Source organism: Zootoca vivipara, chromosome 3, assembly GCF_965207765.1.
Source record: "Zootoca vivipara chromosome 3, rZooViv2.hap1.1, whole genome shotgun sequence".
In the NCBI taxonomy this organism is placed as follows: Eukaryota; Metazoa; Chordata; class Lepidosauria; order Squamata; family Lacertidae; genus Zootoca; species Zootoca vivipara.
Genome location: NC_142586.1, coordinates 36541203 through 36565922, shown reverse-complemented (window position 1 = coordinate 36565922; position 24720 = coordinate 36541203). Strand labels below are relative to the sequence as shown.

Below are 24720 nucleotides of genomic sequence, written 5' to 3'. Positions count from 1 at the left end.
TGGGGATGGGGTGGTGTCTTCTTAACCTCAATTTGACAAGTGGACATAATTTCCTCTTCATTCAAGTGGCAGACCCACAAAACAGTTACCGGTACTTTGGACACAAAACAAATGTTGCATATTTCCAAATGAAGGAGAAGTCTTAGTGAAAAGAAGGCTATAAATTCCATGACAGGGGTAGCCAACATGGTACCTTTCAGATGTTGCTGGACTCCAGTTCCCACCAGCCCCAGTCAATATAGCCAATAGCCACAGATGATGAGAGTTGTAGTCCAACAACATCTTGGAAGCAACTTGCTGGGTACCCCTGATCTATGAGATAGACCATGACCTGGGGGGAATAAACACAAATCCTCCTGATGCGCAGTTGCTAATTTTAGCTTTTCAAAATACAACACGTGAGATAATGGTATGAAACCTGGCATAAACAGGACTAGGTGGTGACTCAATAAACATTCGAAAGATAACCAGGGCTGCTTTATGGCTTTCTAGCATTCTGCGCTGCAGTGCTCCTCCTTATTTACTTTGGCTTTGATTGATGCAAGAGAGACAGCAGAGTTAATTTATGTCAGCGCCGACCCAAGTTTAAGATCAAGCCACGGGACTTAATTTGAAAAGTTGGGAAAGGAATGCAATCCTTACATCATATGTAATCTTTGAAATACTAGTTATAACTTTAGGTTATTTTTACAATGTATTACTTGGTATAGGGGAGCACAGCCAATTTTTAAACTGGGGATTAGTTATCTGACTGGAATTTATAAAAGTATCTGGCGTTCCTCCACGATCTCCCACAGATTGTTTTCCCAATGGAGGCATGAATTTCCTCCAGACGGCTCTGGGGACAGCGCAAAAGACGGTTACTGTCAGTTAGCTCTTGCATGTTATATATTTCCCACATGTAAAAATACTGACAGTAATTTGGTTGGCCTTAATGAAAGAACAAAAATGTTCTGATGGGAGTGTAACACTCATGGAACATGTTATATTGTAAACTGTCCTGTGATCCTCAGATGAAGGGCAGTATAATAATAATAATAATAATAATAATAATAATAATAATAATAATAATAATAATAGGAGTCTGACTCCCTACCAGGCTTTGGCTGGGCTCCAAGGCAGGCCACAACTGCGGGTTCAGTTCTAGGCAAACAAATGAGAGTTAAAAAGAGTGATGTAACATGGCTGAAGACTATGGCTGAGGACAAGATGGGGTCAGATTCTGAAGCAAGCAATCTAGGCGGGCAAGGCAGGGAGAGCAGTGGCTCAGACAGGGGAACCAAGCCTGTAGCTGCAGTTATATGGAGTCAGCCAGGAGCAGTAGTTATGAAAAGGCAACTATTGGTTCCTAACAGAGATGCCATATTCCAAAGTACATTGAGGGAGCCCAATTCAACGTCGCACAACATCCAGACATCACTCTGCTTCCGACTCTGCATTCAGCCTCAACAATGGGGGGGAGGGGACATAAAAAAAGATTCAGGGTCCCCAAAGAGCCTTTGTCCCCTGGAGCAGGTGCCTATGGTTCCTAAAAAATACCCCAATTTCCATATAGCTACACAGCATATAGGGTATCACAGCACCGTACTTTCCTGCTACTCTCAAAAAATACCCATTATCCCACACATACCAATACCCTGTAAAGTCATACCTCGGTTTAAGTACGCCTCGGTTTGAGTACTTTCAGTTTAAGTACTCCGCGGACCTGTCTGGAACGGATTAATCCACTTTCCATTACTTTCAATGGGAAAGTTCGCTTCAGGTTAAAGTATGCTTCAGGTTAAGTACGGACTTCCAGAACCAATTACACTCATACCTCGGGTTAAGTATGCTTCAGGTTGAGTACTCCGCGGACCCGCTTGGAACAGATTAATCCACTTTCCATTACTTTCAATGGGAAAGTTTGCTTCAGGTTAAGTACGCTTCAGTTTAAGTACTCCACGGACCATCTGGAACGGATTAATCCACTTTCCATTACTTTCGATGGGAAAGTTCGCTTCAGGTTAAGTACGCTTCAGATTAAGTACAGACTTCCGGAACCAATTGTGTTTATAAACCAAGGTACCACTGTAATCCTCTCCAAACCTTGAACATTTCAAACACAGTTTATGAAAGTTTGATCCTTGTCAGAGAAATATTACTGCTCTGCAGATTTTTAGTATCATCAATGGTAAATTATGACACACAGCATCTTTCAGTATGTAAAGAAAACTCACTTTGCAGGAGTGACTTATAGGAAAGATTGACTTAGGAACAAAAACGAGTTCTCACTAGACTACAGAAATTAGATAACTTGGCAAGAGAATTTTGGATGGTCTCGGGAGTAGACCATTTACACTGGTGCTTGGCAATGAGTTAAACAAGTGTTGAAATAGGATTGAAGCTTCAACATCTCATCTCTCTGTGGTATGTGTCAGCTAGTTAGGAGAGCCAAAGGAACTGAAGGTGAAAATAGAACTGTTTTGGTCACATAGTAAACAAGTAACAAAAAATAGGAAGCTTGGAGTCCACACTTAAAAGTGATGTGTTGAAAAATTCTAGCTGTAAAAACCACAAAGGTTGCTAGTACTGTGCTAGCAAGAAGTGAAACTGAACTGTTCCTCCTATGGAGAGGATCACATTGCCAGCCCAGCTGGAGAAGTTAATCCATGTTCAAACCCTTTCCTTTAGCTTTTGGGCATGTTTGCAACATTCCCGATCTTATAAATACATTTGCCCTCTCCTTGGCTCTTCTCAGCTCCATATCTGTGACCTCCTAGCCTCCCTCAGGCGTGGATAAATATAGCCTACATCCACACAATACATTTAAAGCACTCTAAGTTATACCACTGTCAACAGCTAAGGCTTCCTCCAATGAATCCTGGGAACTGTAGTTTGTAAAGGGTGCTGGGAGTGGTTAGAGGAACCTTAACTGACTATGTGTCCCAGGATTCTTTGGGGGAAGCCATGACTGTTAAAAGTGGTATAATAGTGTTTTTGGTGAATGGTAAGAATGTGACTTCAGAAGCCTATTGGTTATTGGACTCCACTTGGCTTGAGCCTAACCTTTGTTGCTCTTTGGCATGAATATCTAAATAGTTGCTTTATGTTATTTTTCAGTAACAATAAACTGATGGGAGTATTAAGAATTCTTGAACGATTCTCTCATAGCTCATTTCGTAATCTGAGTCATTAATCTGTCTTTTCTTCATTTTGTTTTATTTTACTCATGGTGCATGGGAAACTGCTATTTATATTCTCCTGTTTTATTGAGCCTGTACGGTGAGTGGGTTGGTGTGTGTGGTTTTTTGCTTAATTTATTTTGGATCCAAATTTTACGAAGCTGCACACAGAGAACTCCTCACAGGGCTTCAGGTGTAAAAGAGCTAACTGAACCTCTTTTTTAAAATCGTGTCTCATCTAGTGTAATAAGTAAAATGTTCTGCTTATATCTGTAAAATAATAAAACTGTTTAATATATCAACTTGCTCTCTTTGGGGCTGTTGGTTAAAAGGCAGCAAGCTGATATTACATTGATGAGAAATATTAGATATGAGCAATAAAATAAATATATTACTCATAACACTAAGCTATTCCCGAGTGGATTTTATAGATGTGAACATGATTCATCATTTTAGACAAATATCATTCAGAAGCTAGGATCTATTCCCAGAGGCAACAATAACCTAAACTGCAGGTAAAACCTTTATTACAAGCCAAGCAAAAATGTGTCAAACTTTCGAGTTACCTAGATAACTCTAGTACTACTCCCAAACTACCGGGTAACATCAGTTCAACACACCTTAGTATGTTCCCACGCTGCTTCTGCCAGATAGAAATGTTTTGGCTGCTACCACTTCCAGCAAGCTCCAATCTTCAGACTGTCTTATTTCTTTCTCAATATTCTCAAACTGCAAATAGTTAAGCCCTCATCTAAACAGATAGAGTCTGCAAGTTCCAGTGAACTAGGCTGCATACATTTAAAGCATTAACTTCCCCTGAAGAATCCTAGGAAATGTTGTTTGTGAAGGGTGTTGTTAATTGTAGCTCTGTGAGGGGTAAACTACAGCTTCCAGGATTCTTGGAGGGCGGCTTCTCTAATCCTGAGGTCACATGACCTAGCTGAATGGCATTTGGAATCCAGTTGTCTCCCCCTGCCTCATCTGACCACACCTCTTATTTGGGACTTACCCAAGCCTTAGTTGAGTCAGGGTGGAAGATATAAGCTCTATTAAGTTTGAACCCCCATATTAAGTTTGAACCCCCAAATTAAGGATCCAGGCTTGGAGAGGATCCCATATTTGGGGGGTTAATTTTCCTGAAGGTACATGCTGCTGAGGGACTTCACTTTGCATAGCCCTAACCAAGATCTGAGTGTTGTAAATTGGAAAGGGGAAATACTGGCCTTAATTTTTACATCAAAACATCTACTTAAGTCACATAACACACACACACACACCCTCAGTATTTAGATATTTTAAAATCATTTACAGGCATCAAGCAAAAATGAAACCAATGTCAGCTTTGGCAATTATGACTTTAAAAATGATTTTAAAATAATAATTTTTAAAACCACAACCGCAGAACCATATATCAGCCATTGAATAATGGTTGCTTTCCTAAATCTGGACTATTCTATAGTCCTCAAAACTATTTGTGATAGAGTAATCCTACTGAGGTCTGTCCCTTAACAGCACCAGAGTATACTGTGAGTAATTTATAGCCACCAATCTCCCTTCACACTTTCCACATAATCTTTCTTTATTGGGGCACCAGTTTCCTGTGTTGCTACAGAGGAAGAACTGCAGGAATTAGACATTAGCCAATTGTCCATTTCGAATTGTTAATGCAGCTAGCGGAACTGTGCCTGGAACGAAGATTTCAGTGAAAGAGATTTCAACATGAGTTCAATTCTCCCCACTGAAATCAATGGGACTTAAGTAATGATCTCGCCTGCATTGTTTTGGACAATATTGCTGGAAATTGAATATACAGTGCCCTACATGATATCATACTTTTCTCCATTACTGTGCTAATAAAAAAGCATTCTATGTTAAATGGCCTCCATCTAGTCTAGAGATAATTGAGTTTTTGTCCTGTTGATGATTGTAGTGAAACTGGAACTTGATTTTGCCTGGACTGAGGCTCAATATGTATGCCTTACTTCTGCTTATTATACCACTGCAGCTGTGACCACCATGACCACTGTTCTAGCTATTTCATATATATTAGATATCAAAAGTATGCTAGGAACTGTACTAAAAACATACATTATTAATGCCCTGCTCCAGGGCACTTACAATTAATGCAGGGTTGGCCAACATGATACCCTTTAGATGCTATGAATAAGAATACCCATTATCCCTAAGCATTGGGCAGCCTAGCTATGGCTGATGGGAGGCAGTCTAGTTCTTGCATACCAGGTATACTCATTCTCAGTGGGTTTTTTTCCTGGGGGGACACAGTGGGACGCATACCCCTAAACATTTTGTGAATCTAAGTTTGGCCTCATTGAGGGACACTATTTCAATATGAGTAGGAAAATGAGAGTACCCCTAAACATTTTTTTTAGAAACAAAGCACTGCTCATTCTTACATTACTCCATGAACTCCATAAAGAAGAGCCTATTGGAATGTAATATTTCTACATGTGCCTTGATTCTCTTCAATAAATCTACGTATGAGAGCTTTGTCAAGTTTTGTTGAATACTATCTAGATTGAGAGAGAAGTCTCAGGATGGAATACACACACTATGTTGCCTACACCCTATGAACAATGTGATTGTTTGGACAATTGCTTACCTCATAGTCATAAACCAAAAAATGGAGAAAAGATAGCACAGCAGATAAGTTTAGGCAAAAGGTCTCACATAACACTTGGATTGTGTCACCCTCATTGATTTGGCTAACCCCAGTGTGCCATTTGCATGAGTAGGCATGGGAAGGCTAATCGTGCAGCTCCCAATATGGCTTGTTGGTGTCAAATGCTCTATATTTCTATACCTGAGACCCATACCTCCAGAAACTGGTGCCTACAACCCCTTTTGCTGAGAGGGATGTGGCTTTTGCTTAGAGGGATGCTGACTATTGCTCAGGAGTGTAGCTTATCATCCGCACTTGGCAGAGGGTAGGGAAGGGGATAAATTAATTGAGTTTGCACTTTACTTTGAACCAAGGTTTTTTTTTCCAGCCAGAACTCACTGGAACTCAGTTCTGGCACCTCTCAGGTGTGTGTCATTGAGAGAACAAGGGAGGCGTTATTGGTGAGTTCTGGCACCTCTTTTTCTAGAAAAAATGCACTGAAGTGAACCTACCTGCTCAGACACCTACCTGCTCAGACACAAACTGCTCAGACACAAACATGGGCGTAGCCAGTATTTTTGTTGGGGGGGCATTTTCTTAGGGGGGCAGAACCTGAGTTAGCTATGTATTTTTATTGAATTTTATTGATTTAGGGAGGCAGCTATCCCTCCCTGCTCCCTCTTGGCTATGCCCATGGACACAAACCAAAATGCAACTATGGGTTTATCCACACTTACCTTTCCTCTGTGCTTTCCAGGTACAGTCTGCACTTTAAAGTCCCATGTTTAAAGCTCTGTTTTTTTGCCCCAAAGCTTTTCACAATGAAAACCTGAATTGGCGCAAACAGCAAATCCATGGATAACCTGAACTGCCATTTGTTGCACTTCAGCTATAAAGAGCAGGTTTTCACAGGGAACGCTCCAGGGTGAAAAACAGAGCGCTGGGACATTGAGCTTTAAACCATGGACCTGTGTTTGTTAAGCATGGGGCAAAAGGTAAATGTGGATAATCTCAAACTTTCAAATTTTGCACTTCTCCAAATTTTGCAATGCAGTTCTCCACCCAAAAGACATAATGGGGGAAGTGCACAGAAAATGCATGATATGGTGGAGAATTGCTTGCAGAATTGTTTATTAGGATGAATGCACATGAAAATGTAAGTTTTGTGCAGACCTTTAATAAAATCACAAACTAATGTGGAAATGGGTTGAACTGAAGATCGAGGAAACAAGAAACCAAGAGAAAGAAAAATGGTCAGATTTATCCATCCTTATTTGAGGGCTGTGACTTCTGAAGGAGTCGGCATTCTGCACAGCAGTATACAAGGGGTTTCCTTGAAAAAAAGCCCTGAAATTTTTGTTTGCACAGAATGCAGCAGCCCATCTATTGCTATTTCTTTAAAAAGTAAACAAATACTTGTGCAAAATGGATTTCACCCCCAAGAGTAATCTAAAGGCCATTCTTCTCTATTCCTCGTCAGAACGTCACAATGGGATCTGCTGACTGCCCTGCCTTTGAACAATTCAGTTTTGTCAGTGGATATCAATATATTCATGTCACAGCCAAGTCATAAGTAATTATAGATTAGGAATGAGAATAGTCAATGAATAACAGAAGCAAATGGAGAGACAGTGCACTAAATATGTTCCCTTTTGAGCAGTCCTGTTCATCAACAGATACTGAACTGTGTTTCATACAAAACTTTAAGAGCAGCCTAAACTTTCAGCCCTTGCCAAGCACTGCATGAGGTAACCCGAGCGCGATCATAACAACATACCTTCTGAGGTAAAGGACATTGGCACCAAGCTATTTATTTCTCATCTCCCATTGAAATACTTGTAGCTAAGCCTATGGCTGCCGTCCACAAAATATTTAATCTGAGTAGCCCTTGCATTTGCAGGGGCACCTGTCCCAGAATGAGTCAATTGTGGTTTGCAGCATTTTAGACAATCTCCCCGCTAACAGTGATTTATTCAAGACTAGCCTTATCATTGGACAAAGCAAGGAGGCAAATTATGAGGCAGCATGTTATAAGAGGCAGCTGTTTTGTTTCACTGGCAGATGGAAGGGACATTCTTTTCCCAGAAAGAGCAGGATGTGAAAGGTAAATGGAATATCAGATCACATTAAGGATTTGAAGAAGGACCTTCTTCATGTATTTCAGAAAGCAACGTAAGGGATGCTTAGCCTAGAGAAGAAGAAATGAAGAGGGAGAAAAACACAGTAGAGGTCTGCCAGTACAGGAGAAAGGGAGTGAGGGGCTTGTGTTCTCTGTTGCTGCAGAGGTTAGAAGATACAGGAAAGATTTTTCAGCTCAGCATTAGAGTAAGGGCTGCTCAACAATGAAATAGACTTGGGTGGTAGTGGACTCTCCTTCCTGAGAGGCATTTAAGCTGAGTCTTGGCAGATATCTCTAGTGGTATCCTTCACTGCACTGAGCAGTGGGCTGGAATACTAAATGACCTGCAACTATGTAAATCTTTGTTCTTTTCCAATAAAAAGTCTCTCTCTGTCAACAAGGTCCATCAAGGCAAAGGCAACTGGCAGGACTGAGCTGTAGGTAGGTTGGAAGCTATGAAGCAGAAGTAGTCAGAGTCAGATGTAGGAAACCCTGGCTTAGGCATTGGGCATGTATCCCTCTCAGCCCCCTGCTGGGAATCTGAGGCTAGACAGGGTCAGGAATTTGGGGACACTGCAAAATGTGTGTTTACACAACTGCCCCCCTTTATCCACACAGCTGAGGGGAGTACTATGACCCACCACTGTGCGCTTGTGACCAGAGACTCCTCTCAAGACCCCTTTAACGGGTAACCCTGATATCGCCGCTGCAGAAGGGGCGAGTCACCACATCACCCCCTCACTGAATATTGGACTAGTGGATTACGCCCAAAGTCTAAAACTGCCAAAGTTGTGACAAACTGTGCTACAGGGAAGGCAAAACCTGCAGAGCAGGGGAAATTCCTTCCCGGCTCTGAAAAACAGCAACCATCGTCCTACCGTAGCAACACCTAGAAAGGAAACAGTTAGCCTGAAAGAAAAGATACATGTATGGGGGGGGCTGGGTGGGAGGGTGACACCACGGCTGCCACGGATAGGGATACGCCAATTTTAAAATGGGTTCTGGCGGGAATCCAGACAAAAAAACTCCACGGCAACCATTGGGGGCAGAAACTTCGCCCATCATATGACCTGGTGAGCAGATATTCCAGTGCATGGAAAGCTGACAAGTCTTAAACTTTGGTAAGAACCTTTCTCCTGGAGATTTATTTTTTCCATGTGGAGAAAATCTGAGGCAGCAGAAATGGAGATGCATTCATTCATAAGCCCCTACCTTTAGTCCCAAGTGGTACACAGCATTGTTCCAGTATTATTTCAGTTAGGGCAGCTGTTGAGAATCTGTAGCCCTTCAGATGATGTTGGATTGCAACCGACATCAGCCCCATCTGGCATGGAGAATGGGCCTGGTATGATGGGAGGTGTAATTTAACAACGTCTAGAGGGCCACTATGACCTCACCTCCGGGCTAAGGCTTGTTCACCCAATCAAGATTCAGATGTTGTCACCTCAGGTTATCCTCCTTAGGATAGCATCTCCATCTAGCTAAATGGATAAGTAATTCCCAGGACAGAACAAAAGATTGTGCTGATTTTCTTGGGTCATTCACTGCTTGTTGCAAATGTTCTATGCAAATAGGAACTCCAACTACCAGAGCTAAAAACAACAACAACACTCTGCAGTTTGTTTACAGGATCAGTTTATCGCAGGCTGAAAGTAAGACGAGTCAAGAACTGGTTCTGCCAAGGGTGCTGTCTCTCCCTAAGCTCACCCTGACCTGCGCTTCACCCTTCGAATGTAAACAAACCAAGGATTAAAGTTGATTCACTGTGCTGTATCCCAGGATAGTTGATTCTGTAAACAGGATGCTAGAATGCCAAAGTGCCTAATGCGAGCCTTGTTAGCATTCCACACACCAAAATAGTTTAAATTGCTTCAAAATTGGCGGCAGATTACTTAAAAGGTCCTTGTTTGTGATAGCTTTCTAATGAAGCTAATGAATACTGTTGGTTTTTCACATGACGATTTTCCTGTAAATGTTTCTTTTATTAAAAAAATAATAATCTCAAAATAAATTTTAAAATGACATTGACTTGCTGACCCTTCACCACAATTCTTTTTTTTGGGGGGGGATACAAGGAATTACACACCCTGTTTGTGTTTGATCATGTTTATAGTCATGGGAAGACTGTTCCTGCAAAAAGTGAGGTTCCTTCATATGCACGTACTGAGGTAGCTATAGAGTGCAGTTCTATATCCACTGATAACTCAGCAGCTGAGGAACTCGGCAAAGCCTGCTTCAAACTTCTCAGCTGTTGACAGGCTTGACTTGCTGAGAACACTGGTTAAATATAGCACGAACGAGCTCAGCTCAACAAAGTCATTGCTCTCGGAACAGTGTGAGAAGAGACCAGGAGAGGGGAAATGCAATCTCAGAACTTGACTGCCAAAGCTTAGCACCACAGAGCAACAGTTGTGGGTGGGGGCAAAACAACAGCAAGAGAGGCTTTCAGACAAAAGCCTGAGGGGGGGGGGGGACATAACTGAGAGGCTGTACCTCCTGTTTCTTCTGAGTGGTATTTCTCTTAACAGGAACTACGTTCCTCTTCTGCTCTCTTCCCTATTTCCTGCATTACTTCAGTCACTGATAGATCTAGAAAGAAAGCGAGGGAAAGCTTCTGTCTCTGTATTCTTCTGGGCCTGATTAATACCTTCAGTCTTGGTCATGCAAGCTAGATTCCCGAAGCCTTCCAAGAGCACAGTGTCTTTGTAAAAGGAAGTCAACGCGGTCTTCTCTTCCACCTGGCAGGTAAGACTGAATTGACTTCTCCAGTGGAGTTTTTCATTGAGAATGATTGCTTTTGCTCCTTGTTTGTGAATGTTCCCTTGGTTCATGTGTGTGTGTTTGCCTTCTGTGATTAACATTATGCTTAATGTGGAAAGTTGAGAAGAGAGACACTCTCTTTACAAAAAAAGAAGATTTTTTTTTTTTTGCTTTTATCAGTACAGGAAAATTGTCATGTTCTTTTACGCTATCTGTCAAACTAGCAAGGCTAATAGCAACATTCTAAAACCATAATAGGACAAGAGATGGGATATGGAGGCATGGGATATAACAAAGGCGTCAGCTATGTTTGTGTAAGCACATGCTGTCAGAAGGCACATGTAGATTGGGGTTTTATTTTAAGAAGACTGGCTGGGGCTAGTATCACAACAGCTATAAAACCTAGTAATGAAGACTGGCTGGTCAGCAGGATGAAGTAGGCATGCTGTGATATTCTGAATTAATTGTGAGGCTCTTGTCTGATGCTTTCTAGCTCACCTATCTATTTTTCGCAAGCCTGTAAGTGCTTTTGTACACCTGGGTACATTTTGTTCTGCCCTTTTGACAATAGTTCCAAGTCCTGCTGCTGCTATCAAGAATGCCTATCGTATTAAATCACAGTCTGAATGTGTGAATAACTCCATGAGCATTCATTAACATGATATTTTTGGACATAACAATGTCAGGATTTATTTAAGTATAAATATATATTTACAGAGAACTGACCGTTCAAAATGTTACCACCTTGCTAGAACCCACATTCTATTTTTTTACTATGACAAAAAATAATCCAGTTATAAAAAACATTTACTTCCAGAGTACATGGAACTTATTTCCATGCAACTGATAGTACTCTGTAAAAATATGTTTATCATATTTTATTTTGTGTCTTTGCATTTTATCTTGTTTTTGTAAACCACACTGAAAACGTAGTTGACGGGTATAAACACTGGAAATAAGTAATGGAGCAATTGTGTTTAAGAACCGCAACTTGATAGGATTGTATACCCATATGACCACACCTATCTAACTATTAACCGTCTAAAACGAGCTAACAACAAAAAAATCGGGCAAAGAAATAAATGCAAGAATAATTCATAACTTGTTAGAAAGTGTTATTTTTAAAGAAGCATGCAAGACATTTTGACATTTACCTGAAATACTTCCTGTTTCTTAAAAAAGATTATTCTAGTAATAAAAGAATGCAGTAACAGAATTTTCTGTTGTGTGCCCAATGCAGATCATTTGCTCAGTCCTAAGAATATGATAATTTGTTGCTTTATTTAACTAAAGAAATAAAAAGACAATCTGATATTCCAATCATTAACACATCTAGTCTGAATTCCATCCCAGCAATTAAATGACATCTTAGTGCCATGATCCTAAATTCACTTACTGGAAAATTTCCAGTAAGTGGACTTAGGAGCATGACACTAAGTTACGACGCAAAAGTGGTTATTTTTGTTTATGGATATAAATTATGGCTTAAACAATGAGAGAAATGAAACAGTAAGAACGAGATACAGTTCCAAAGAGTCATGAGAAAAGTACTGCGCATTATTTATTTTCCAGAGATGTATCAATTGAATATTTAGAACCAAGATGATCTACAGTGCCTATTCATGGTCTTGGTTTCTCTTCTTGCCAGTATGTTTAGGAACACATGCAGCTGTCTATCTCTTTTTTCTAGTGCATGCCTTAGGACTGCCCTAATAGGAACTATGACACACCTACTCCCAACCCAATAAATAATCAACTTCCACCCTTCAGCGCCAGGAACAAAACTTTCGTCCATCCATATGGAACAGGTCCTTAAAGAATACTGGCTAGCACCTGCAAGGGAAACTTTTTATTTTCACTACTGCTCTTTTGTGTAAATGCATTTCTCAGCAAAAGAGCTGTTTTAATTGTAAAAATTGAAATACCATAAATGTGCCTTCAGAAGCTGATTGTGGGAAAAGGCACACTGCAGCCTTTCCCCATCTGCATGTTTCCATCGGGAGGAGCATAGAAAGAGGACAATGTCAAGGAGGTTTAACAAACTGAACGACATCGTCCTCTTTCCATGAATCTCATTTATTCTTGTGGAGTTTTTAAAAGGATTGAAAGCTTGGCAACTTTGATTTCCTAAAAAAAAGCTTAACTTCGGCTGCCCCCCCCAAAAAATATCCTGGCTACACCCATGCTAGCAAATATAAACAGTGAAGGCTGCCATGAGAGGAGTCCCTTATTATAACTCTTTGAATGTAAATCACTATAATTAGCAGCATTCTTCTTATTATTATTTTTATGTGTGTAATGGCTGCTCGCTAAACACAATAAATCAAACTGAACTGAATTGACTAGCAGACCCACAAAGTTTCATGTAAAGAAAGCAGCAAGGTCTTATCCTGTGGAATAAAGAAGAGAAGGATTTGCATAGTTCTGGAATAGCTTGGGTGCTAGAAACTAATTCGTTCCACCATTTACCTCTTTATGATAATAAAAAGAGGGGGAGAAGTTAGTGAAGCACCATAAACGAAGAGCTTTGTGGAGTTAACCTTCTCACTTTGTGGGAGGGAACATTTGTTTCCCCTTGTCACAGCAAATAGCTTAATGTGTGCTGGCATTTTTGATGGCTTCATCTTAATATTTCCTAAACAGGAGTCTGTCTGAATAAAATTCACCAGCTGATATGTGTAAGGAGCAAAACAGTGTACATAATGACCCAGTCACCTCTGTATGTTCCCTTCCCCTCCCTCCTAAAGTGGGCACGCAGGCTAAAATTACCCTTCTAAACAGGTGCCCACAAAGGGACTCTGGGGTTTTCCTATCAAATCTGTGAAATATGGAACATGGACTTTACAACAGCTGGATCACAGGGATTGTTAATAGCGGGACTGTTTTTTGGTGTAGATTTTCATCGCAGGAAAATATATTGACCTAAACACATGTTCTTTCCCCCCCTCCTTCTTCCAACACCCCCTCAACCAGTTTTGGGGGCAAACAGTGGGAGGAGAGTGGGGAAGCCCCCACTGCCCTATGTGGAAATCCTTGTGTGGGCTTCTGCTAGCGGGACTCATTATTTGAATCTTGCTCACAGCCATCATGGCTAGTCACCATTGATAGTCTTACGCCCTCTTTTAAAGACTAGGGACCATTACTCATCTCATGGGATAAAATCCCGTGGTTAAACTACAGTATGTGCTATGTGATGAACTATTTCCTTTTGCCTGTCCTGACTCTTCTGATATTCTGCTTCATTGGATGGCCCTGAGTTCTGCTACAAAAAACTTTTCCCTAGCCACCTTTTTCCACACCATGCATGATTTTTAAAGCAAACTTATTCAAAAGGCCTGGATGAACTTGGTGCAAAAATGGCCACAAGGATGGCAGCAGCCAAGCTTACCTCAAAAGGCTATTATTTCTTATCTGGGGTGCCACTAGTAAAAAGGGCCTCTCTTCATCTGGTGGGGCACCCAGAACAGCCCTCCCCCCCCAAGTTTTGGCTAGAAGGTGATCTTTCAGGTAGCCTGGTCCCAAGCTGCTTCTGGAGCTTGGGACCAAACAAACGCATAAAGGCAGGCGCTGCTTGGGCCTCCTGTGTCATCAGCTAACATATGGAAAGGCTGTTAACTCAGAGCTCCCACAGCTGCCCATGTAGCTGTTGTCCTGGCCTGATCAAGGCACATTCCATAGGTTCAGAGAGAAACCTGTCCCCACCACAGCCCCTTGGCAAATATCCACACCTGCTTGCAAATGCCTGCTTCACCATTTTAGGCACAAGAGCACACTGTGTTGGGGACATAGCTGCCAAGTTTTCCCTTTTCTCGCGAGGAAGCCTATTCAGCATAAGGGAAAATCCCTTTAAAAAAGGGATAACTTGGCAGCTATGGTTGGGGATGTTGATGCAATCTGCTAACTGTGTGGAATCTTCTGTCAAGGCTATCATCTGCACACATCACTTGCTGATTACCTCTTCTTATCATCCTTTCCAAAGAACAAATAAAGCAATCTTTGTCATCTATGAAGAAGCATTTTGCTGGCCTCCCCTTCTGTGTGGTTTTCCCATTGTCCACTAAGCGCTCTGCTCCTTAACCCATCAGCTTTGTGAGTCCTTCATTTCTCCTTCAAAGCTCAGCATGTTTTTGTCTTGTATTCCAGTTGCCATTTCCAACTCCTCTCCCTTCCCATGGGAAAGGCAGTCTTTCATTTCCTTGCTGTGGCCTTATTTCCTTATGGCAACAGATGGTTTCTACTCCTGGAACAAGCATTTTCTTTTGCTACATAAAATATTAGTAATTTTCAGCTATGCTTTGATCTGGTTTTTTTTTTTAGCAGTTCTAGAAACAGAAACAAAAAAACAAACCCTAAATAGTTCAGGGTCACCAAAACGAAATGAGACTGTGAAGGCCTCTTTGTGGGGTCTGAACTGGCAGTGATGGACCAGGGATGAGACTTTGGGGTCATAGTAGATAGCTTGATGAAGATGTCAACCCAGTGTGCAGCAATGGTGAAAAGAGAGGGTTGCCATATTTCAAAAAGTAAAATTCCTGACACCTGCAAAATTGTTAAGCTTTTTTGGGGGGGGAACAAACCCAAATTGGGGAATCCTAACCCCCAAAATAGGGACCCAGGTGGCGCTGTGGTTAAACCACTGAGCCTAGGGCTTGCCGATCAGAAGGTCGGCAGTTTGAATCTCTGTGACGGGGTGAGCTCCCGTTGCTTGGTCCCAGCTCCTGCCAACCTAGCAGTTCGAAAGCACGTCAAAATGCAAGTAGATAAATAGGTACCGCTCCGGCGGGAAGGTAAACGGCGTTTCCATGTGCTGCTCTGGTTTGCCAGAAGCGGCTTTGTCATGCTGGCCACATGACCTGGAAGTTATACACCGGCTCCCTCGGCCAATAATGCGAGATGAGCGCGCAACCCCAGAGTCGGTCACGACTGGACCTAATGGTCAGGGGTCCCTTTACCTTTAACCCCCAAAATAGTGATTTTAAGTTTTTTGAGCTGTTTCCACTGCCTTTTCCATCATGTTTTCCCTGACATTTTGCCGATTTGGTAAAATCCCCCCCCCCAATGCCATTTTTACACCCGAAAACTAGGACATGTCGGGAATTTTCCTAACATATGGCAAGCCTATGAAAAAGCAAATTCCATGCTAGGAATCATTAGTAAAGAACTTGATTAGAAAACTGCTGATGTAGTATACAAATCTATGGTGCAACCACATTTGGAATACTATGTCCAGTTCTGTTCACCTCACCTCAAAAAGGATACTGTGTACAGTAGTTGAAAAGGTTCAACCAAAATGTCTGAGCAGATGGAGCAACTCCCCAATGAAGAAAATCTTGCAACATTTGGGACATTTTAGTTTAGAGAAATGCCAAGCAAGAGGTGATATGACAGGCGTTTATAAAATTATGAACGGCATGCAGAAAGTGTTCTTAAAACTAATACAAATCTAGCTAATTATTGGCTTTCTGTAAGGTTGGTTCTTAGATGGGACATTTGCAACTAGCAACTTTGGTTCCCAATTGGCACATTTGCAACTGTGGCCCCAATTCAGATAATGTTATTTATGCTTGAGTTCCACTGAAATGGATGGGACTGAATTTGTCACACTGATTGTAGCTGGATTAAAGTCAGCAATTCCAACTGATCAAAGTGGGAATTCTATCTAAACATGGGTAGGATTGTACTGTAGTTTTATCCAGGTGTTACATGTGAGATGAGGAATTGCCATGTGAAAAAGGTGGCATTGATAGTTGTGGAGGAGATAGAATTTTGGCAGGTGTAAGCTACACCTGCTGAAGTCCCATATTCTGCACAAGTATTGAAGGTCACAGGACAACAGCTCTCTCCTCTTTTTAACCTACCCACCCTGTTCACCAATTTGGGATCTTACATAGGAACATTAGTCGTTTCATTTTAGGGTTTCCCCCCTCTCATTCATTCTGTCTAATATGTTACAAAATACTTATTCACTCAAATTTCCTAAAAATCATAGTCAGCCATTGGGATACACAAGAAGTTTCTTTCTTCACTGGTTTTTCCTCAGCTTCTTCCATATTGCTTTTTCTTACAACATGTTCAATCTAAACAGTGATTTCTTCTTGTGCTGAAGGTCAGGTTGCGTAAATACACTAGAGGAAGGCTGTGGAAGAGTTTAGTAGGAAATAACACAACAGAGATTAGATTGCCATCAGCTATTAAATACATAAGGCTGAACTCACTGAAGTGCCCAGACCCTTATCCAGGAGAAATTCCTATGACCCCCCAAAGTGCACTTAAAATGTGGATTTCTGGAATACGAGCCAAATCTGTATGAGCAACATAGCAGTTGTGTGACTAGTTTACATCAAGCCTCCAGAACTGAAAGGAGGATAAGGAACCACACAGATCAGCGGCTGCAGCAAAAGGGACCACAGAGGGCAAAGATGACTACTTTATGTTTTGGAAAGGGTGATAAGGAGAAGCTTCCTGATTTCTCAATGCATATTTACTGAATCACCTCAAAGTCTTCCAAGGGTTTGTCAGTTGCTGGGTTTGTGCATGAAGAATGATGTAGACATCAGAGTCTCCAGGGTTTTCCCCCTCTCAGGTTTTCCCCTAAATCTGAATTCTTTCTGAGATAGACATAAACTATTCCATTGCTACATTTCATGGATTTTTAGGTGTGACCCTATCAAGCTTTTATGGATCATAGTTTGAGAGTTTTGAATTGCTTTTGTTCCAAAGATAATGTAATCTGACCTCTTTGGATAAGGGAGTACAGAATCTGGTTAATTTAAGAAATAGCTAGAGGATGGCAGCGAACAGAAAATGCACAACTGTCCTGCGCATGCCTACTCATGGCGACCACCATGTATGAGTGGCATGTGTCCAGGGTGCTGGCATAGCCCCTGATTGGTGGGCTTTGGTGTTGTTTCTGGGGATGTGGGAGGGGGAGGAGCATCTGTACCCTTTTTGTACCATTTGGGGATGTTCCAAGATGTGTTTCCTTCTCTCCTCCTGGGCTGAGCAGATACAACATACAGGAGCCTTTGTGTCAATGTAGCAGTCACAAATCTTCCACTCCCAATGTAACCGGAGAATAGGATTCCTTTGCCTTTCCTTTTTCAACTGTAGGAATTCACTAGTGGTACAAATCAGATTTTGCCATCTTTAAAATAGAAATATAAGCGAGGACGGGAAGATCATGTATAAAGTAGACATAACTAGTAAAAGTGTGGTAGACTTGTTGATGTCAGGAAATCATTGAAATAATCCTGTAGGCTATTGAAACAAACTCCGCACATCACTGTAGCATCCTAAACAAGAGGCTGTCTTGGTCAACGATCAGTTCATGATATCAAAACCCAGCCCTTTTCATGCAGTAAGTAGTGTATGGTGCTCATTACAGTTGGCCATGTGGCAAAGTGGTAATCTGATTTCTCCATGGTGGAGTCAGTTTGTTGGGATGTGAATAATCTTTCACCTCGGCTTCAGCACAGGCTGAAAAATCAATTCAGCCACGTGACCGAGCAATTAGATGGTGGTGGTGTGGTAGAAGCGCACAGAACTCTCCATGAAGCCAGGTTTTTTAGGCTGGAATCTGTCATAGAATCGTAGAATTGTAGTTGGGAGATACCCAAGGGTCATCTACCGTAGTCCAACCCCCTGCAACGCAGGAATCTCAGCTAAAGCATCCATGACAGATGGCTATCCAACCTCTGCGAGGTCGCTTGTGGTTGCTTTTCAATGTGGGACAGAAAGTAGCACTGTGAAACAATGCAGGTTTTAATGATACAGACACAAGAAATGCAAAAACACCATGTAAGTATAGCTCAGGCACCCCCAAACTTTGGCCCTCCAGATGTTTCAGGCTACAATTCCCATCATCCCTGACCACTGGTCCTCTTAGCTAGGGATCATGGGAGTTGTAGGCGAAAACATCTGGAGGGCCGCAGTTTGGGGGTGCCTGGTATAGCTTGTGAAGATGACCTGTATGTGTGAACTGTCCTGAGTATGATTTAAATGTCTCCAGGATTGAGAGAAACCGCTTGTCTTTCCTTTTGGGGGCAAATTATTACATAAGCAGTTAACACTATTCCGAAACTATTCTGAAACTTTGTATTACAGACACAGATAAACATATATTCTAAAAGTACGGTCAGTTTTTGTTTTTGTTTTTTTACAGAAAGATATGTGAATTCTTTCAGGGTCATGGGAATTAAATGTTTCAGGGTTTATTAGCCTAATTCTTCTGTGGCACATGGGAAGAAAACAATCTTTTATTCATAAGCAAAGGATCCTGGCCTTGAAAGAATAGTAAAAGTAGCAATGTTAGTTGCATTTGGTTAAATGGCTATCTACTGCTGTATTTTTGTGAACGCTTCTTGTACGTGGGTGGCGTTCTCGCCTTGCTCTCACAGTAGTTGCCATTACAGTTTATCAGACATATTAAGTCCCCCCCCCTTAAAACAACAACAGAAGAAAGATGCAAAATAAACAAGGATGTGATTGAAAGCAGTAGCGAACTGACGTCATCCTTTTTAAACTGCTGCCAGCTTGCTTTGTTTATTGAGGAGATCTTTGTGAAAATAAGGTCTTTTCTACACCCAGATGAGAAGCAATGGGGCTAAGTAGTCTTTTCTTTTCTTTTTCCATTCCCATTTCCTTCTCTGCTTCTAATGCACTTAGGCTAAAAGTAACCTTGTAATGGGCTGAGTTCCGGTAACTGAGTAAGATACAGGCAGACAGAAGGAAAGAAACATTGTAGACTTCATGACGAACTATTTCAGCACAGCAACCTGAGTGTTTAAGGAAATGAAGCAATGCCCGTTTATTATATTTGCAGTTACTGTGACAACAAACATATACTCCCCCCTCGCCCCCCCACCCTCATACATCATTCCTGACTCTGTTCAAAGCCTTTGAGTCCGGCAGACAGAATTCTCTCTTAAGCCCTTTTGCATACCTGACAATATAGCTCACATGGTGTTATTATTACCTCCCTTGCAAGGACTGAATTAGGTTGTTTATTCAAGTCGTTTTGGAAGGGTAGCAGTTGTGCTGTCTGTTGACACCTGAGTGCTAAGCCTAGCCACGCATTGTTTAGTTAAGAGAATGGTCATTTCCAACTGCAGGTTCTACAGTCTTGTGGCTTTCAGGATTTTGACAGCAGCTGCTTTTATCATCATCATCATCATCATCATCATCATCATCATCATCATCAAAACACTACTACTTTTATCATACTTTTTTTTAAAAAAAATCAAGTGTCTAGGCATCATGGATGTGGAGGGAATTTTGAAACGGTTGGCAGAAAGTATCTATTAAAAGAATTGAAAAGAAGAGATATTTGAGATTTCTCACCCACCACTCTGAGCCATCTTCTGATCATGGAAGTATCACAGAATCATAGACTTGGAAGGGACCACAGGGATCATCTAGTTCAACCCCTATAGTAAAATACCTGAAAACTACAGATTCTATAATCAGAGTGCAAATACAGTGGTTTAGTTTATCCTAACGAAGCTTTCACTGGTAAGATTGGTGGGAAATGGCTGTTTATTTTATTGATATCCCACGAAGGAGCTCAAAGTAATGTATCTGAGTTTCCCCCTCCCCATTTTATCCTTACAACAACTCTGTGAGGTCTCAGTTTAGGCTGAGAGATTGTGGCTGACCCAAAGTCACCTCGTGAGCTTCGTAGCCAAATGGGGATTTGATCTCGGGTCTTCAACACTATCCACTACACCACACTACTTGGCAGTCACGATAACTTCTGCTTTAAGAATAGATCTGACTTGTGTCACTCTGTTCAACATTTCTTATCACCCAAGTGAAAGAAAATAGAATGAACAGGCCTTAGTTCTTAATGGGGCACACTAAAAGCAAACACTGTCTGACTTTCAAATCTGTTTTGAAGCTACCAGTAGGATTGCTCCACTCCCCTACTGGTGGTATGAAGCAGCTAGTGTTTCTTCAACATTTCTGCTGACAGCTACAGCTGACAGCTACATCTTGGTGAACCGCAGAATAAACCCTGCCTCCAAGCTGTTGCTTTGATTATAAGTGTTTGATTCCTCTCATAACATATTCCTGCAAACTATGCATGAATCTCATTCCTTCCCAAGATAATGATGCTACAATTCCCTAGTGCTGATAGTCATGTCTTTGGAAATAATTGTGCCGATTTCAATTAAACTGCCTTTCATTTAAAACAGATTAGGATTGTTGCCTTGATCAAAATAACAGTCCAGTGCAGCATGGACAGTGGATTCACTTAAAGGGGTTATCGTGTGGGAATCAAAAGAGAATGATGCTGATTGAAAATGATACGAGCTATAAGCATCCCAAGAAAGGCTGTTTGGTGAAAGACTACACAAAAGCCTGTCTCTATGCAGTGCTGACATTTGCAGCAGGAAACATGTTGATCTGTGGCTGTTCTGAAAACAAAACTCCATCCATATAAATTTTACACTGTAAGGACTGAAATGCCACATCTGCTACCATAGCAGATGAAACTGAATACTCTCAATCTATATCATGCCCTCTCCAACTAGACTTCATGTTGAGGCCTCAACTGCAGGATATGCAGCACAATCCTATGAATTCTTACTTAGAAGTTATTCCCATTGAGATCAATTTAAAATGGCCCTAGGGCTATTTGGACTTGTAACTATGCCCAGGCAATTTTAACAGACTGTGTTAATGGGAGAGATGGAGAGCATCCCATTACACGTTCCTCCCATCACCAGTGTGCCAAGGACCAAGTGACAGGAAGATGAGCAACCATCAGATACAGCCCCTGAAATTATTGAGACGGTGAAGATGATAAAACAGGAGAGTTCTTGTTGCTCACTAATCTGCACACTTCTTTCACTTTATTGGCTCTCCCCCACCTTCACCTTGCCATGAAAACAGAAACAATGAGAGAGACAGAGTGTGTGAGAGAGAGACGTGGAGAGAGTGCACAGGCAGGTAAGCAACTGACCCTCCCTATCTAGTCAATTCACCCACCCATTCCTCCCTTGCATGTCCAGGAGAAGCAAGAAATGGGCAAAGAGATCGCCACCTGGGGCCCAAGGGGAGTACCCTCCCGAAATAATATGTTAGCAATGAGTGCATGCAGATTTATGAAGTTCAGGATAGCTGTGGATGTGGTGACCCACATGTGTCTTTTTGTCCTGGCTGCATCTGCAGTCCTGCCCCCCAGTGAGGTAAATTTTGTAGATCTGTTGTGTTCTGGTCTGATGCCAAAACCCACAGGGAAACCAATAAGGTGGCTTGTCCGTGATAAAGGTTGGAAACACACTAAGGCCTTTTATGCCTCTGTCTCCACCACCTTGAGAGAGCTTTAGAGCCTCAATGAGTCAATCCTCTGGCCTGTCAATGGGCACTCCTTCTCCTCCTTCTTTCCATAGCCTCCCTCCTGGTGTGCTCCCAACACTGCTGGACTGGTGGTGTGCAGTGAGAGGTATCTAGTTTTTTGGGTGCAGGGGAAGGTGTCTGTGTGGGGCTAGGCTCTGGCCTGTTTAAGTCCTGGTGGTCTGGGAGATTGCTATGGGAGTTCTTGTCCAACAACCTTGGGCACACTGATCTCCCTATCTTCCACAGTCTTCTTTCTGAGTCCCGATCCAGATTCTGCTCCCTATCTGGTGCCCCTACAGCCTACAGCTCTCTGTCCAGATCACTGCTGGGCACAGAGGTCATGGCAGTCTGTGCCAGCATGCACCCTTTTCCCTACTAAACTCCTGTAACAGTTAAGAAATGTATCTAGAAATGGGGTCCACATTGTGGTGCTCATTGGCACCTGGGCATCTCAGGCACCCCTGACATAAAAATAATGTTGTTTTAAAGGATTGCCTGATTCCACACACACCCTTTTGTCTGTCTTTTATTTGTTTGGATGTGTGCAGATGTTTTGCCTGTTTTGAGGGAGTTCCGAGCATTGCTAGTCATTCTTCCATGAAATGGATATTTAGTGGTGCCCATAACAGTTTCTCAGATTTTTCAAATGTGCCCCCAGGCCAAAAACAGTTGAGGAACTCCTGATCTAGAAGGTAGTTTATGAAATCCGACTTTAGATAATGTGATATTGGAGCTGGGCTTAAGGCAACAACAAAGCTAGGCCTCCAAAAAGCTCACACCGTGTGTGGGTGAATTGTGTGAACTGCAAATTGGTACAGCAGATTTACATCCCTGCCCCCCCATATAGTTCCTTGAGTTAAAACAACATTTAATATATACGATTGTGAAAATAGCTTTTCTTGATCTTTGTGTGTGGCTGAAACAGGGCTAAAATTCCAGAAGATATAGAAGATAACAGTGGCTAAGTGTCGAATAAACACATATTTTAAAATGCAATCATAAAACATTACAGGAAGGAAAACAAACTGTGGCTGTTACATTGTTCTTATATGTTTCCAGCACGCTGCCAAAATGAATTCTTTTGGAGGTTAAGAAAGGGGCCAAATTCAAGCAATGTCTGGGTATGTTTTTGGTTAAAGTGGGAATATATCTTTTGACAGGACGTGAGGTTCTCAACCTTTCTTTTTATAAATTTGCCATTGTAAATGGCATGATAAGAAGGTAATGGGCAACTTCCCAGCAGACAATAGCTTCAGAGTAAAGGTAGATTAGAATAAGTAACACTAAAATTAAAATGCATAATAGCTTGGAAAGCTACAGAGTCTTGTTTTATGCACAGAGAGCTTCAGGTCTTCACTGTAAAGTGTTGTGACATTCTAGCAGGAGGCTGATTTGAATTCTCAGTGACATTGCTGTTGCCCATTTGCTCATGCAGAAGCAGCAGCCTTGATGTTTAAGTTAAAGAACCGACAAACACCTCTTATTCCCACTCTTCTTGTTGTAAATACTTAAAACTTGAAAAGTATTTACAAGAAGGAGTTTTTGTGTGCTTGCAGGCATAGGATCAGGCCAGTTAAAATTCCTCGAACATCCCTTGCACCCACTCTGTAAACGGTCATCTGCATCCCGCAGCCCCCAAGAAATTTGCAGCAGAGTGAGCCCTTTTTCTGTTTTTAAAAAAGATGGTTATATGCATGTGAATTTAAAAATAAAATGTGTGTTAAATATGCTGCCCAATCGGTGCAAATGATGTATACACCCATTATGGAACCACTAAATAGTTAACACTGTAAGAAGTCGCTCACTGTCTTGGAATGTGAGAAATATTTGTGGCAGTTGATAAAGGAGAGGCCACAATGAATATACTCCCATACAGGATACATGATGGGTTTCCCCACACTTCCCCTTAAGAACTGAGTCACCACTGTGGCTGACAATCTGATTGATTGATTATTGATTAAGCTTGGATTGATTAAGAGGAAGAACCATTTGCCCTGCTGCCTTTTCTTTCTCATTACCTTGCTCAGCGTGTTTTAAAGAAACACTTGCAGAGTTGGTTCTGTGTGGTTCAACTACCACTTTCTACAAGGCAATCAATGTACAATGCCTTGAATGGTGGGGGTGTAACGTGCAAATGTAGTAAACAAAGAAACAGCATACAGTAATTTGTAAAATACAGACTGTTGGTAGTATTCAATGAAGTTTTGCTGGGAGTAGGCAACTTCAAATTAATGAACATGGCTAAATTAGAACCTGATCACCTCATCTGTGCCTGATCACCTCATCTGTCTCCTGAGAAATCTCTATGTGGGACAAGAAGCTACAGTTAGAACTGGATATGGAACAACTGATTGGTTCAAAATTGGGAAAGGAGTACGACAAGGTTGTATATTGTCTCCCTGCTTATTTAACTTATATGCAGAATTCATCATGCGAAAGGCTGGACTAGATGAATCCCAAGCCGGAATTAAGATTGCCGGAAGAAATATCAACAACCTCAGATATGCAGATGACACAACCTTGATGGCAGAAAGTGAGGAGGAATTAAAGAACCTTTTAATGAGGGTGAAAGAGGAGAGCGCAAAATATGGTCTGAAGCCCAACATCAAAAAAACCAAGATCATGGCCACTGGTCCCATCACCTCCTGGCAAATAGAAGGGGAAGAAATGGAGGCAGTGAGAGATTTTACTTTCTTGGGCTCCTTGATCACTGCAGATGG

At 41.6% G+C, this 24720-nt stretch overlaps 2 protein-coding genes across 9 annotated transcripts in view; one reads left to right on the top strand and one right to left on the bottom strand.

The window, feature by feature from the left end:
* SENP6 (SUMO specific peptidase 6) overlaps positions 1-9230 on the bottom strand; it is a 67215-nt gene extending 57985 nt beyond the window's left edge. For 2 of the 4 annotated variants that reach the window (XM_035109569.3, XM_088665907.1), the window contains exon 1: positions 9113-9230. In XM_035109569.3, coding sequence (XP_034965460.3) covers positions 9113-9224 — 112 coding nt within the window. In that variant the 5' untranslated portion in view covers positions 9225-9230. The remainder of the gene's footprint in view (positions 1-9112) is intronic. The other 2 variants (XM_035109568.3, XM_035109571.3) reach the window with 1 other exon arrangement.
* Positions 9231-10232: 1002 nt separating this feature from the next.
* Positions 10233-24720, top strand: part of FILIP1 (filamin A interacting protein 1) — an 83838-nt gene continuing 69350 nt past the window's right edge. For 4 of the 5 annotated variants that reach the window (XR_015948912.1, XM_088665904.1, XM_035109585.3 and 1 more), the window contains exon 1: positions 10233-10645. The gene's annotated coding sequence lies outside the window, so the exon portion shown is untranslated. Of the gene's footprint in view, positions 10646-21553; positions 21611-24720 lie in introns of all 5 variants that reach the window. The other variant, XM_088665903.1, reaches the window with a different exon arrangement.